Below are 16,572 nucleotides of genomic sequence, written 5' to 3' on the forward strand. Positions count from 1 at the left end.
CACCCATTCAAACATTCTTCCAAATAACTATCCAGTCACCCATCCAACCATTCACGCTTTCACCTAACCACCCACCCATATAATCATCCATCCATCCCAACCATTCTTTTCAAATAACTATCCATTCATCCATCAGCCTTCAAAATATCTACTGATCCATCCATCCATCCACCCACCCACCCATCATCTACCCATTCTTCTAAATAACTATTCTGTCATCCATCCAACCCTTCACCCATTTATCTAAGCATCCGTTGATATAATCATCCATCCATTCAGCCATCCTTCTACATATCTATCCATTCAACCATCTATCCATCTGTCCATCCAATCAACTATGTATCCATCTAACCACTCACCTGCCCACTCAATCATCAACCCATCCAAACCAACTCCCAAAAGATAAGACCTCCTATTCTGGGGTCCCACAGCCTCCTCTCCATTCTCCTCTATCAAATACAGTTCATGCTATCAAGTTTACATACAGTATTTCACACTTCTCCCTCTGCCAGTAGAACGTACTTTCTTCACAAGCAGAAACTGCCTTATTTATCTATAATTTACAGTGTCTAAGGCAGGGCTGAAACATAGTAGGTGTCAGTGAATGAACACATTTTCCCCTTATTTATTAGTTCTGCCTTTCCTACTAGACTGTGAGTTTGCTGATGGTAGGGACCATGTCTTAGTCATGTGTCATTCTCTAAAATCCTGAACATTTTCTGGCACAAGGAGGCATGTTGTAAATATTTAATGGATATATGAATGGGTGAGTGAATGAATGCACAAAAGAGAGGAAATATGGCAAGAGTGTAGACTCTGGACAAAAACTGCCTAGAGTCATATCCTAGCTCTCTATTATTAGCTATGTGACCTTGAGTAAGCCACTGAATCTCTGTGTTTTAGTGTCCTCATATTTGTAGAAAGGAGATAATAATAGTATCTACCTCATTAGCTCCTTATGAGAATTTAATTAATAGTTTCTGGAGTGGTATAAGGACTATATACATATTTAGAAACAAAATCTCCATTTACCACTGGTCTGTTGGAACAGATATTGACAGCATAGGCTCTTGAGTTCAAAAGAGAGGAAGGAAACTTTTGTCTATCCCTGTGCTGTTCCCACAGGAGACCTCCTATACCAAACACTAATTTTTCCCAGTCAAATTTGGATCATTTAGCAAACTACCAATTTTATGTCAGATACTCTAAGTGCTATGTAGAAAAATGAAATGTGGAAGGGGGGCAGGTGGCAGAGGGGAAGGCAATTTCAAACAGGGTGGTCTGGAGGGGCCTCCTTGAGAAGATGATATTTGAGCAAAGACTTGAGGAGGTGAGGGAGCAAATGTCTGGGGAAGAGTATTCCAGGCAGAGGGACCAGCAAATGCAAAGGCCCTGGGATAGGAATGTACCAGGTGTGTTTGAGGAATGGCAAGGAGACTGGTGTAGGTGGAGCAGAGTGAGTGAAGAGAGAAGCAGAAGGAGATGAAGTCAGAGGTATCATAAGGCCCAGATCAGGCAAAACCCTTGTGAGTCATTGTAAAAACTTTGGCTTCCACTCTGAAACAGGAACTATTGCAAAGTTACAAGTAGAGGTGGGGTGGGAGGGCATGATTGAACCTACATATGAAAACGCTGCAGGAGGCCAGGGTGGTAGCAGAAAGACAAGCTAAGAGCCTATTATATTGTTCCAGGTAAGAGATGATAATAGCCTGGACCACAGAGTTAGGGACTGGTTGTTATAAGGTGGCAGATTCTGGATAAATTTTACAGGTGGAACTGACATAGTGGATGTGGAGTGTGACAGAAAGAGAAGAGACAGGTACAATGCCAAGGGGCCTAGACAATGGGAAGGATGGAGTTGCCATTTCCTGAGCTGAAGTGAAGCTGAGAAAGGACAGTCAGGGTCCTCTCCAGAGGTGGGGACATTTGGTTATTCAGGTCCTCAGAGAGAGGAGGCCTCCAGATCATTGCAATGATCTGCTCTCTCCTAAATTTCAGTGATCTCCTGGGCATCTCCTTTTTCCCCAAGACTATCTAGCATTTGATGTGGGCCGGTTCATGGGGGGAAAAATGAGTTTTGGAGATGGAAAGATCTTTAGGGATAGAATGGGGCTTTGAAATGAGTGCTGCTACTACTTCTACTAAACAATATTCCTATAGCAGCTACAGTTGTCCAAACAGCATTCTACAAGTGGGCACTGTACTGAAGAATTTTATGAGTATCACCTCATTTAATCTGCACAACAGCTCCAAGAAGTACAAATTGTCATCACCTTTCTGCTGATGAGGAAACTGAGGTTCAGAGAGGAGAGACCACCCAAGGTCATGTGACAAGCTGCAATGTCAGGGTTTTCTACTGCAGCACTTTTGGACTCTGCAGCATGGAACGAAAGGCCAAGGTTCCTTAGCTAGCCAAGACCACAGTGTGGCCAGGAGCTCCCCGACCTGCTCCCTCTCCCACCCAGGACTCCCACAGCCCACGACCCTGAAGACTTGCCCTCCCAGCGACCAAGCAGCAGCCGGCTGGACCCTCCACTGCCTCACCTGCAAAATGGGGCACAGTTACCACTCACTTGGAGGGGACTTACAAAACCCAGGCCAAGAAAAAGTATTTCAAAAAAGTTTTGTAAATTATAAAGTGTTCTGCAAATGGCTGGTGGTAGAATCATTCTTTTTTTCAAAATGCTACCCATTTATATCTACTATAGCGGGAAGCCATGCAAAGGATAGGCTAGAGTGTGGGCTGCAGAGGCAGGATGGCTGGGAATGGGTCTCACCTTGGAGGCTTACTACCTGAGCAACCTCCAGCATACCATGTCACCACCTGGTGCCCAGTTATCCTCATCTGTAAAATGGGAGCAACCACAGGTCCCTCCCTCTGAGATCATTGATGGAGAGCACTTGAAATGGAACCCAGACATGGTCAGCCTTTCTTGAACATTCTCAGTAGGGCCTGGGGGTGGAGAGGGGGGAGGCACATGGTGCAACCCAGCCTCCAGCAAGGCCTGGCCTCACACCATCCACATCCAGCTGGCCTGGGTGTCTGTCCCTCTCCCCGGGTCCTGAGGAGGCCCTGAGGTCAGGGGAGCCCTCTACCTGCTGCTTAGGAGCTTAGGACATTGCTCAAGCCACAGCCTGGACCCAACTGCCCACCCATGCAAAGAATTTGACAAGGTCCCCTGAGGTTGCTTAGAAAACTAAGTGGATTAATCCATGTAGCACACTAAGAATCCCACCTGGGATGGCGCAAGTGCCCGTTCCTATAAGCTGTCCTTATCATTAGCTGCATTTTAAATGCACCCTGGAAAGTGATGATTTAAGGAAGCCTCTTTACAAGGCAACAGACATGATCACAACTAGATTTCTCCTTATAGGACAGGATGAGGGAAAGTGAAGGCTGATGGTTCCTGGTACCAGTTCCTCCAAATCACCTGCTCCCCCCTTCCCCCATTCACTCTCTCCCTCTAGCACCATTTCTGACCCCTCCCCTCCCCCAGCTCCCCCCTCCTCACCGCACTTGCCACACACCCCCCCCCCCCCCATCCCGGGCAGATTTGATAACACCCAGGAGTCCCCGTCCCCCTCCAGAGGACAAAGGGAGCAATTGTCCCAGGTGGGTGCCTTTTGACTTGGTCTCACCGTGGTGTAACTGAGCCTCTCTCTCCCCCACTACCAGACCTCACCTCACTGGGGAGCCTCTCAGGGCCTCGCCATGCCGCCCCCTCCCCACTCAGGTCAGTTTCAGATGAGCCCCCTGCCGAAGGGTCAGCAGCACCATGGAAATTCCTTCCAAGAGAAGTCAAATGGCCAGTATTTGAGATCCCCCTCGGGCTGGCCAAGGGCCAGGGAAGGGAAAAGACTGGCTCCTGCCATTGCCGAGACCGGCTGGGCTGGCTGGGTCCCTTTTTCTTCATCATCATCATCATCTGAGTCTTTATTCTGAGCCCGCCAGGCATGCAGCCAGCACTGCCTGACAGAACTTTCTGTAGCGTTGGATCCGTCTCCCAAGGTAGCCACGAGCCACGTGTGGCTATTGCGTGCTTGGCGAAATTTTCGCCTTACTAATTTTTAATTAATTTCAATTTAAATATCCACAGGTGGCTCACGGCTATCCTATCAGACAGCACAGCTACGTGCTTTAAACTCATGAAATCACTGATTGCTCACAGTACATTGAGGAACTATTGCCGTCTCTGTTTTGCAGCTGGAGAAACTGAGGCACAAAAAGGCAAAGGAACATGTCTGAGGTCACAGAGCTAGAAGGCAGCGTCTTTGCAAGTCAGCCTCACACCCTATCCCACCTCAGTATTTATTTACATTACAAGGCACTTCCAACCCGGCAGCTCATCAATCTCTAATGGCCAATTCTGGCTGTGGGCTTGCGTAGCCCAGCTCTGGCAGCCACAGAGGTGAATCTCCTGACCTCCGTAAGGATGCGGAGGAGCCAGCCAGCCGGGAGGAAAGGGTGTGGCTCCCCCAGGCTGCCATGCATCAAGCTGAGCAAGCAAGCAAGAGGTGCCCCAGGTCTCTGCACCAGGTGTGGACACCGCCTGGGCATGTCCCTGTCTGGGCATCTCCTCGTCCAGCTTCCGCTGCACTTCGATGACAGCCCAGGCCACCTCACTCACGGGGAATTCTCCTCTCCCCACGGCCAAGTTTCCCTCTCAGCCCTGACGTGTCCTCTCCCAGGTCCAAGGACAGTCCTCGGGCTGCAGTGACTGGAGCCACTGTGAATAACACATAATCCCTGAATGATAAGATACTGCAACTTCCTGGGGCTGAAGACTGCAGAGTCTCCAAGTTCTCCAAATCAGGGGAGTCATAGCATCTGAGGATGGCATCTTAGAATCAAGGTACGTTAGGACTGGGAGGTGGGTGGGGATAAAAGTATCTGAGTCCAAGAACCCCTGGGGCTGGTGACATGGTTCAGTTTTTAAGAACTGAGTCTTGAACCAGACTACTTGGGTTCAGATCACAGGGCGGCCACAAGGCAGCTGTGTGTCCTTGGACAAGTTTCTTAACCTCTCTGTGCTGCCATTTTCCCATTTGTAATGGGAAATGCTAACCCTATCGGGCTGTGGTGGGGATTAAATTAGTGCATGTATTTTAAGTGCTAATGTTAAATTCATGCCCATATTCTCCCAGCAAATGAATTTCTGTTCTCTATGTGGACCACCTCCTCTGACAGGCCTAATCCCACTTAGTTGCTACCACTGCCTGGTAGCAAGTTCTTTCTTACCTGAGCTGAAACACTGCTTCTTACCCACATTCCTCCATTCTGGGGGTCCTGGTCCTACCTTCCCCCACTCCCAACAGTCCTTCAGGGACTATGGGACAGTGACAGCTCCCTGGAGCTGCCCCCCACTCCCTTCCACCTCTGGCCAGCCCAGTTCCTACGAGGCCTTGGTCTCCAGCAGCCACTGCTGGATCTGCCCCAGGCTGCCCCGTTCCTCTTTGGGTGGGAGGGGGTGAGCTAGTCTTAGCAGTCCAGGGCAAAGTGGAATGCCGGGGACCAGACGCCACAGAACTGGGGACCCACAGATGCTTCCCTTCTCACCCCTGCACTCCACCCCCTCGCCCTCCCTTATCTCATCCCCTCCCTTCCGGGGCACCGCCAAGAGCAGTGCTATCAGCGGCGGCATCACTGACAGGACCAACTGGGCCCTGCCCTTGCTGTGTCATCAGAGTAAACTGGAAAAACCTCAGGCCTCATGGCCCATTCCCCTCTGACCACTCCTCAGTAGCTTCCACTCTGGTCCTGCTCTGGACCTGTCCTCTGGGCCCACACACCCGGCCTGGTTGTCCCAGTGCAGTGTCCCTTGATCGAGCTCCCAGCCCAACCTCACCGCCTCAACCTCGGAAGGCATGTGGGGCAGAAGGGAGGTCTGTTCAGGGAGCCAGGGCCTGGGTGCAAATCCTGTCTCCTTCACCATCTCTGGGTTTCAGTCTCCCACCAATTAAATGGGGAGAACCTCCAACTCTAAAATGATGCTACAGTTCTCTGCACAGTCTGAAGGCCACGCTCCTTGACATGGCCAGGCGAGGTTGCCAGATTTAGGACACAAATAGGCAAAAAAATAGGAACTTCAACCTAAACCTCACATCTTATAAAAAAGTTTATTCCAAATGGATTAGGGATTTAAATGTAAAATGTAAAACTATACAATGTTTAGTAAAAGCCTAGGGGAAAATCTCCAGGAGCTAGGGCTAGATAAAGTTCTCGTTCAACACCAAAACACAATTTCCATAAAAGGAAAAATGGATAAATTGGACTTCACCGAAATTATGAGCTTTTGTTGTGGGAAAGATGCTATAATGAAGATGAAGAGACATGCTACAAACTGGGAAAAACATATTTGTAGATCATGTACCTGACAAAAGGCGAGCAGCTAGGAAATTTAAAGAAATCTCAAAATCAAACAGTAAAAAAGCAAACCACCCAATTAGAAAACGGGCCAAAGACATGAACAGACATTTCACTGAAGATGCACAGATGGCAAATGAGCTCAGGAAAAGAGGTTTGACATCATTATTCATTAGGGAAATACAAATTAAAACCACAACGAGGTATAACACACACCTAGCAGAATGGTAAAGAAAAACCAGTGGCAGCAGAAATGCCAAGGAAGTGGAATGCTCATATATTGCTGGTGAGAATGTAAAATGGTGCAGCCACACCAGAAAAACAGTGTGGTTTTCTTAGAAAACCAAAGTGACAACTACCATTCGATCCAGCAATTACACTCTTGGGCAATGATCCCAAGGAAATGAAACAGAGGTTCACACAAAAACCTGTCTGCAGATGTTCACGGCAACTTTATTTGCCAGAGCCCCAGACTGGAAACAGCCCTGACACCTTCCAACAGGAGAAACTGTGGGACATCCACTCTATGGAATACTACGCAGACAAGAAAAGGAACAGACTATTAATACACAAAGCAACTTGGATGAACCATGAGAGAACCACGCTGAGTGGGGAAAAAGCTAAGCCCAAAAAGGTTATCTACCTCCTGCTTCTATTTCTATAACATTCTTGAAATGATAAAATTATAGAAATGGAGAACAGATTAGTGGTTGCCAGGAGTTCAGTGGGGATAGGGGAGGGCGGAAGTAGATGTAACTCTAAAAGGATAGCACAAGGATCCCTGTGGTATTGAGAATGCTCTGTCCTGTCTCAATCGATGTCAATATCCTGGATGTGACATTGTATATCCTTTTGCACAATGTTACCATTGGGGAAAACTGGGCAAAAGGTACACAGGGTCTTTCTGTATTACTTCTTACAACTGCATGTGAATCTGTCATCTCAAAATCTCAAAGATCTCAAAATATAATTATCTCAAAATAAAGTCTAATAAAAAAGAAAACCAGAAGCCCAGTTAAATTTGACTTGGAGATAAATAACAACTGCTTTTTCTTTTTAAGTATAAGGACATCCCCTGCAATATTTGGTATTATTACTTCCAGTACAAAGTTACTCATTGTTTATCTTAAATTCAAATTTAACTGGTTGTTCTGCATTTGATCTGACAGCTCTGCTCCTGGAAAAGTAATCAAGAGAAGAGCAGAAGACACTTATCGTTTCATTCATTCTTCCAACAATTTTTTCTAAGCACAGGGGAAGGCATGGTGAACAGACACCACTCTTCCCCTCATGGTGCTGACATTCTAGTGGGCAGCAACAGGCAATAAGCATGCAAAGAACTGTGTAAATAAGATAATTTCATATGTGGTAGATGTTAACACAGAAAAGACGGCATGGTTGTGTGACAGAGAGACGAGCTGGGCACTAAGATAAAGCTGTCAGGAAAGGCCATCCTGAGGTGGTATCTGAGTGGAAGCCTGAAGGAACAGGAGATGGTTATGCCAAAATTTGAGGGAAGAATATTCCAGAAAGTGGAGACAACAGCATGTGCAAAGGCCCTGAGGCAGGAATAAGCCTGGCAGACTCCAGGAACAGCGTGGGTGAAGGTTGGTGAGCAGAGGAGGGTAGGTGGACAGGAGATCGGTATCCAGGAATCTTTCCCCACCCCACTTGTCTCCCCATGGCAGAAACTGAGTGACCCCAGGGGTAACTGGGTGGGGTGGGGTGGGGGTGGTGGATAGGGATGAGATTTGCTCAAGGCCACTCCTAGATCAAGTCCCCTGAGTCTCGGCTGCAGGTCTTTCCATCTGGGAAAGGTGAGAACTGACATCAGTGCATGTGTCTGGAGCAGGCAGGAGGGAGGGCACCTTAGCCCGGTGGGGGTGGGGGTGCGGGTGGGGTGGGCTCCTCCCAGCCTGGCCCGGTTGGCAGGCTTCACACCAGGCAGGACCTGCCTCCTCCTTGGCCCTTGACATGCCACCGTTGGCCACTCTTTTTGGTCAAATATGCAAGTGGCCCTTTGGACAGCAGGAGAAGAGCATAGCTGAGCAAGCCTTATCTCGGCCCCACCCCAGCCACCGGGGGCTGGGTCCCCAGTGTCCCCTGACTCACAGGCCTCCCTGCGGCCAGGGCAGGGGCGGGAATCCAGCTCCCAGGAGTACCCAGACCAGATGGGGCAGGGCAGGAAAGGACAAGACCGACATCCTTCTGTGAGCAAGAGGCTGGGGCTGGGGCTGGGAGGTGGCTTCTCACTTGGGTAGAATTCCATCCCCCTGAGCTCACCTCCCTTGGAGCAAGCGGTACATTCCAGCAGGGGCCAGCCCCAGCCCAGCTGTGCCCCCATCCCCAGGGCTGCCTCCCTCTTGGGCTCAGTCACCACGCTCCCAGGAAGGGGGTGCTGAGGGCCCCCTCCTCCCCCCAAGGCCCTTCCTAGCTCACTGGGGCAAAATCTCCGTGTATGGTGGGCCCTGACAACCGGGTCAAGTGCAATGTTATCATGGGAGAGAATGGAGGCTGGGAGAGGGGTTCCCGGGCTGGGATATAGCAGAGGCCGGTTCAAAGCACCTGCTGGTCTTCTCTGCAGGCTCTCAGGAGGATATCTTTTACAAATGCACCCAGGGCGGCACCCACTCCTGATTTCCCTCCTATTTCTAGGGCTACTCCTCCACTTCCCCTAGCCCTCTTAGCCATTGCTGATTTCCCCCAGGGTTATGCCCCAGGGTCTCCTGCTTCTCACTTTAATCCTCTTGCTGGGCAATCCTACCAAATGCAAGGGCTTCTGGTACCACCTCCTGCTGGTGCTGCCTGGGGGAGCTCTCCAGCCCAGGCTTCTTCCAGAATTCAAACCCAGGCACCGATGGTCTCCTGAGCATCCCCACCTGCCACCCACAGACTCTCCCACTCCCCCCAAACCGACCTCCCCCTGCACCAGTTCCTGACCCCAGTGAGGGGTGGCACCTACTCATCCACCCCAAATGCAGCCCCCCCGATGGGTCCTGTCCATTGTGCTTCCTACACAGCTGTCCCTCCTGTCCACCCTGAGGCCCTTGGTTGGTTTCAGAACATGCTGCTCTTCCCCGGCCCCTTCGTTCCATTCTCCACTCCTGTCTCAGAGAGGACAAGGCATCTGACCATGTCAACGCCCCCACCAAAGCCTCTTGCAGGCGCCTACGGCATAAGAAGGACGCCTCCCCCCTCTGCCCCAACTTGGCCAGGCACTCAGGGCCCCAGCTCCCTCTGCAGCCTCATCACCCATCATTCCCCACTCTCCCTACTCCTGCCCCCAGGCACATGGAGTCCCCTGACACCCTCCCCCCACCACACATACACTATGTTTTTTAAGGACTTCGTGCCTTTGTACATGCTGTTACTTCTGTCTGAACTGCTCTCCTCCTTCCCCCTCTCCTTGTCTCTCTGGAGAACTTCTACTTATCCTTCAAAACCTTGCTTAGAGGTCCCTTCTTCTTCCCTTTAGAGGTTTTCAGACTTCTCTGGCTGGAAAATGCTCCCTCCTCTGAACTCTTTTCTGCACCTTCTGTACCACATTTCCAATCCCCATGTGCTAGGATTTGAACCTAATACTCTACAATCCCAATTTGAGATTTCAAAGCAAAAAATACAAAGGACCTAAAATTCCAATAAGGACAGGGTATAATTCTAAAGTCCCCCTAAAGATCTGTTTACATCCACCATTGTTATCCTTCAACCTGACTGTCCAATGATTCGACCTTGCGACTGCACAACTGCATGAGATAATGAGGGGAGGGTGGGTGTGGGGATAAAGTACAAGCAGTGTGGCCCTCCCTCCTGGGCCCCCATAGCCCACATTTGCCAGCCAGGGTCTGGCTCTGCCTGGGCTCGGACTCAAGCTGGAGACCTGAGACGGTGCTTACCTTCCCTAACCTGCCAGGTGAGTCGGTGGGGAGCCCTATAGAAGGGGAGTGGGCTCCTGCCACTGCCTCTGTCCCTTGCAACGCACACCCCCTCCCCAGCTCCTCCTGCCTCCCTCTTTCCTCTCGCTCCAGCTGCCAACAAGCCCCAGAGCTGGTGGTCAAGTTGAGTCTTGCCGCCCCACAGCAGGAGGGAGGGAGCTGGTGATAAACACATCTGTGATCCTTTCCAAGATGCTCAACCCAGGAGCGGCTGCAGGCTGGCCCCTTTTCTCCCAGTGCCTGGGGCCCTCGGCAGCCTGATGGGGGGAGTTCTGGGAGGAGGGCAGTCCCATGCGTTAGAATGCATGGCACATCATGGGGTCCTGGGGAATGGCCAACATGAACCCTCATCTGGCCCTGAGCAGCACCTGGGGATCCAGAGCAAATCAAGGTTCATAGTTCCGTTTAACAGATGGGGAAACTGAGCAACCAAGAAAGGACGAAACCCACAGCCAGATAGTCACTACTATATTGGACGAAACACTGGACACATGTCTGGGCCTTTGAGTGGCAAGGAGTGAGTGGCTTAGTCGTCCTGGGACTTAGCTGGGAGACCTCCTTCCTTCGTGCTCAGCACTGGGGGCCTGAGGACCAGTCGGGACCCTCCCTGGGGTCTGGCTGGTGCTTGCTAAGGTCTTTCCCCTGCATACTTCTGGAGAACCCCAAATTCCACCACCTGGCCCAGGAAAACACATATTCCCTATTTAAACTCCTTTTCCAGGAAGTCACCTCCAAGGGTCCTCCCCAGTCAGAATGGAGTTGGGCAGGCAGAGAAGGCATTTCTTCAGCTGGGTGGACTGTGCCCATTCAGAAAAACCAGATCAGACCCATCTGCCTGCTGTCAGGTCAACTCTTTCCCCAACCGTGTTTCTGATTCACACTCGAAGCCTCATTTTGTCACCAAGGAGACTGTCTCTGACTTCCACCCCTTCTCAGTTCCAAAACCATCAGTGGCTCCCTAGTAACTATAAGGTACTCATCCATTCCTTCCATACATATTAATAAAGTACCTATCATATGCCAGGCTCTGGGGTACAGCTGGAAGCTCTTCCCTTGTCAAGTTTACTGTATAGGGTGGGGGGAAGCCATGGAACAAGGCAACAGTAGAGAAAAGTCTAGAAAGGAAATCAAAGAAATGGCTTCTCTGAGGGGACATCTGGGCTGAAACCTGAATGACAAGGAGAAGGAAGCGGCATGAAAACATAGGGGAGAATGCAAGGGTCTGACTAAGGGGCCAGCCTGCAACCCAGGCCTGCCTGCTCTAACCCCTTCAGGGATGCACAGATTAGCTTGTCTGGTCCCTGAAATGACCCCATCCTTCCCCCACCTCTGGGCCACTGTCCACTACCTCCCCACACCCAAACCCGGACTGCCTTTGCCTCTCTTCTCTGCTTAGCAAAATGTCACTTTTGAGGCCCACCTCCTCCAGGAAGCCTGCTGAGGTTGACCTGATGAATGCTGCCAACCCCCAGCTCCAGCATCACCCACAAATGCCTTGCAACTGGGCTGAGTGGTGAACACAGACCAGGTAGAGCTGTGTGGCTTAGAAAACACTCTCCCACCTGGAACTAGTGGAATCTTACGTACCCCAGGCATTCTCTCCTTTCATTCTCCCCGTGGCTCAACAAGGTAGCTACTGATGAGGAAACTGAGGCTGGGAGATGGGAGCTACTTGTCTTCCTTCTCTCCCCACTTCCCTGGCTCCTGGGATCTGAGACATCAACCCTGAGGGAGGTCTGACTACAGAAACAGTGAGGGATGAACTGGAGGAGGCAGGACCTCATGGTTGACCCCTGGATGTCTGTCCCGTCCCTGGGGATGTCTAGTTGAGCAGGCTCTGGGTGACTCACCACGGCCAGGGGGACACTCTGACACACAGGATGTGGCTAGAGGCTGGAGAAGGGGATGGAGAGGAAGAAGGGAAGGGGCAGCCAGAGGTGCTCAGCCCCACCCCTGCCCTCTCCACACCAAGGGTATGCAGGCTACCCTCCAAAGCTCACACTTAGAAACACTCACCCCTCGCCTGTTTCCACACCCCATAATTACACCTGGCCTGCCTTATCTCCTTCCATCCTCACCTCCGGCCCCAGAAGGTGCTGTGCGTTGCCACCTCTGCTTTACAGGGAAGGTGGCCCAGAGCTGGGATGTGACCCAGGCAGCCTGCTTGCCCAGCTGCACCTCTCAACCTCACCCCATCATGCCAGCTCTGGAGCCAGGCAGGCTGGGTTCCAAGTCTGGCTTGGCTTTTCATTAGCTGTAGGACCCTCAGCAAGTTCCATAACAGCTCTGGACTGGAATTCCTTCACCCAGATGCCAGGGATAAAAATGATGCCATCCCACAGGGGTACCGTGAGACGGCCCACAGCAAGGCTCTATCAGGACAAGACTCACCACTTCCACCATTGGTCATGCACCTAGCCAGGAGATGAATTGTGCTGTAACCCCCTAGGCTTATCTTCCTTATTTCTTTTCTCTTCTTTTTTTAATGAATTACTAGTAGTTGCCAACATTAAAAAAAAAAAATGAGGTGATTGCATATAAAAATTGAAGCGAAAATCAGAGGGTCTGGCCACTTGAGGCCTGCATCCCCACATGGCCACTGCAGACCAAAGCCAAGCTGAGGGGCCCCCTCGGGTGGAGACGTAGCCCTGGGGCATGGCATTTCCCTTACTCTTAGTCCTGCCTGGCCCCCATGGGTCCCCACGTTTGTGGCCCCTGGGGATGCCCACACATCCTGTCACTGCAAAAGGCTCCCACCTGGGGTGGGCACCACAGACCTTTCACAGTCACTCTGGGAACCCACGTCCGACCTCAGGTTGCAGCCCAGAACGCAGCCCGACCTGGGCAGCACTCTCCCTGGGTGCCTGGTCAAGCTGCCTAGCCTTGCATATTTCCTGGGGTGGGGAGCTCATTTCTTAACTGGCAACTTGAACCATTTCTCAATGGCTGTGTCTGGAACTCACAATGGCAGAACCTGTGACACCCCCACCTTGTGGGTCCTGACCCTGTAATCCAGGCCTGTAGACCCACCTGTTCCCCATCACAGGGCGGAGTCTCCAGTCCCCTTCCCGTCCCTGCCACCTTCACTAGAAATATCACAGAAGATCCCTGATTCTCTTCTGATATGAACCCAGAATCTAGAAGGGAATCGTCTCGATGGGGAGCTCCAGATTTTGCTTAAGATGACACGAAGACACTTTTCTCTGTTCCTGTCAGTTATTTCAAAATGACAATTCCTACCGAAGTCACCACTCACCCCTTCCCCAAACCAATTTTTCTACAGCTGATTTTGTGGACCCAAGACCAAGAGGGTCACATCAGTCCTTCTTTCCACCTTGCCGGATTACAGTCTATATGCTGTAAGTGCAATTCAGGTATTCGACCTCTCCTGTCACCGACAAGTTGTACACCATACATAAATCCTCACCGCAACAAACTGACAGCACGGTTCAGCAGAATGGGGCTAAGGGCTGAGCCCTGTGGCACATCAGCAGGTCCCCAACACCAGACATTATTAATTAAGCCGTTTCGCAGCATCTCTGCCAGAGCCGCCCGGCTCCCCTCCCTGGCTGCCTACCTTTCGGCCTGCCTCGTTATTGTGTAAGTTCATGAGAGTCCGAGCATTCTGCTTGATTTCCCGGGCATCCACAAAGACCTTGGCGAAGCCGATGCCGTAGCGGATGTCGGCAGAACAGCCACCCCACTTCCAGCCCTCGTCCCGGTGGTACTGGCCTTGCTTCTCCTTGTCACAGCCACAGTCGCTCAGGTTGCCCTGGGTGCAGGCAGCTGTGATGGCATGGGCCACGCCCGCGGCGATGATGGCGTAGGTGAAGGCAGCCTCCCGGCTCCCTGCGAAGAGGACAGAAGAGTGGAGAGGCTGGGGTCAGGTGCTAGGGCATCTTGGGGGCAGCTGGGGCCTGGATACAGAAGGGAGCTAAGCTCACTGCACTGGTTTCACAAAGATCAACAGAGAGCCCATTCCTTACCTCCCAGGTGGCTCCCTCTCAGGAGAATCACAATGCATGGACATTCCCCATCATGCAGACATTCAATCCTCAATGAATGGTCCTGGGGGTGGATTTGGCAGTGGAGGAAGAAGGCACCTGGGCTGACCACCCAGACAGGGGGGGACACCTTCAGCCAACGATCACCCACTCCCCACCCTATTAGACCTGACCACGGCACCTGTACATCTGTATGGTGCCCACACAATCTGCAAACAAACCAAAAAGTAGCATTTCTTAACCTGCTGTGTGCACAGCTTCTGGAGCCAGAAGGCCTGGGTTTAAATTCCTTAACATCAATCCCTGGTTCTTGTGACATTCTGCCATAGATGCCCCCCCACCCCCACCCCTACCCTCACCCCACACCGCCTCAGTGTCCTCAGTTTCTCTATGGCCTGACAGAGAGTACAAAGACAACAGGGTGGAGGGGTGGGAAGAAATCCCTGTCCCATCACTCTCTAGCTGTGTGACCTTGGGTGAGTCACCAAACCTCTCTGTGCTCCACTTCCCCCACTATAAAACGGAGATGATAACCTTCCCCCACTTTGTTAATTTGCTTGAGAAGACTAGAAAAGCTCTTTGCATAAAGCCTGGCCCAAAGAGGTGGCCTCCGATTCTAAATTTATTACAGTTTTTATTGATGACACTAGTGAAGTTCCTCATGTCCAATGTACTTTTCTCCTGGCAATGATGGAAGAAGGATAAGCATTCATCCATAGAGCGCTCTGGGCCCTATCTCTTGACTATGGTGCCTGCAAGACACACAGTAGCTCTTTTTCTTGTAGCTACTGTTCTAACTGCTGTGGGTCATCTGCACTTTTCTTTTTCTTTTGTCAGGGTCCCTACCTTTTTTTCTTTCTTTTCTTTTTTTTTCTAATTGCAGGAGTTGTACGTTTGCAGAAAAGTCACATATTAAATACAGAGTTCCCATATACCACCCTATTAATACCTCACATTTGTGTGTACTTGCTACTTGGGATGCTCGTCCCCTCCCTTTCTCAGTGGCCCCTTCACCATGAGCATCTCCAGAGAAGCAGGGACCTGGCCTTCTTCACATCTGGGTCCCTGGTGTCAGAACCCACAGTCAATTAAGGACGGGGACAAGTACAACAACAGGGAGGGCTAATTTCAGGTTGAAGAGTACTAGATTACCAGGTGCACTCAACAGGGCGACTGGGGCGCTGCTTTGCCAATGGTCTTCCTAGTCTTTGGGAGACAACCCCCCTGGGAGACTGGGGGTTGCATGTAAGTGTTTACAAGAGCCTTACACTGGGGGTTGAACTCCTGAACTTGGAGAGCAGTTGGGTATAAGAGAGAAACCCCTCAGCGGGAGTCACTCAGACCTGGTGGCAAATCTGACCCAGCCACCCTATCTCTTAGCCTCTCTGAACCTCAGTTCCTCCATGTGCAAAATGAGTTTGAGAGCAACATCTACTTGACAGGGTGAAGATTAGATCAAAACGATTTGGATGCGCCCTGATGAAAACTTGGCAAGTTGAGCTCTCTCTGTCATGCATTGAACTGTGTTTCCCCAAAAGATATGCTGAAGTCCTACTCTCCAGGACTTCAGAACATGAGCTTATTGAGATGGAATTAGACAAGTTAAGATGAGGTCTTACTGGGACAGGATGAATCCTTAACCCAATATAATGGGTGTCCTTATAAGAAGGGAAAAAGAGACAGAGGGGAGAAGACCACCTGAAGATAGAGGCAAGAAAGACCATGTGGAGTTAGATGCAGAGACTGGAGTTATGCTACCACAAGCCAAGGAATCCCTGGAAAGGCCAAAACCAGGAGAGAGGCACAGAATAGAATCTTCCTACAGAGGCCCTGTGAGCACCTTGATTTCGGACTTCCAGCCTTTAGAACTGTGAGAAAATAAATGTTGGTTTTAAAAATCATCCAGTTTGTGGTACTTTGTCATGAGAGCCCTAGAAAACTAAGGCATTTTTCACAGCTGGAGTAGGATGGCATATCAGGAAAGGCAACCTGGAGGAAGAAGCACCTGAACCCAGAGCAGGCAGGTGAGGTCAAGATGATCCGCTAATGGAAGGGCTAGGAGAAAGTTCCAGATGTTGCAACAGAGATAGCTTCAGCAGTGGATGATGTACCTCCAAGCTGCTTTGAGCCTTAGGTTGCTCTGACACACACTCAGGTAGACCTTTCCTTCCACCCCTTTATCTATCCCATGGCCTCCCTAATTCATGCTACTAAGACACAAACAATCCACTTTCTCCCCCCCCCCCCCCATCACTGTTTTTGTACTGAACTG

General features: G+C 50.7%; 1 protein-coding gene across 1 annotated transcript in view; it reads right to left on the bottom strand.

The window, feature by feature from the left end:
* WNT7A (Wnt family member 7A) overlaps positions 1-16,572 on the bottom strand; it is a 73,086-nt gene that overhangs the window by 31,376 nt on the left and 25,138 nt on the right. The window contains exon 3 of the mRNA XM_077115088.1: positions 13,874-14,145. Within this exon, the coding sequence (XP_076971203.1) occupies positions 13,874-14,145 (272 nt within the window). The remainder of the gene's footprint in view (positions 1-13,873; positions 14,146-16,572) is intronic.

This window comes from Tamandua tetradactyla, chromosome 9, assembly GCF_023851605.1.
Source record: "Tamandua tetradactyla isolate mTamTet1 chromosome 9, mTamTet1.pri, whole genome shotgun sequence".
In the NCBI taxonomy this organism is placed as follows: Eukaryota; Metazoa; Chordata; class Mammalia; order Pilosa; family Myrmecophagidae; genus Tamandua; species Tamandua tetradactyla.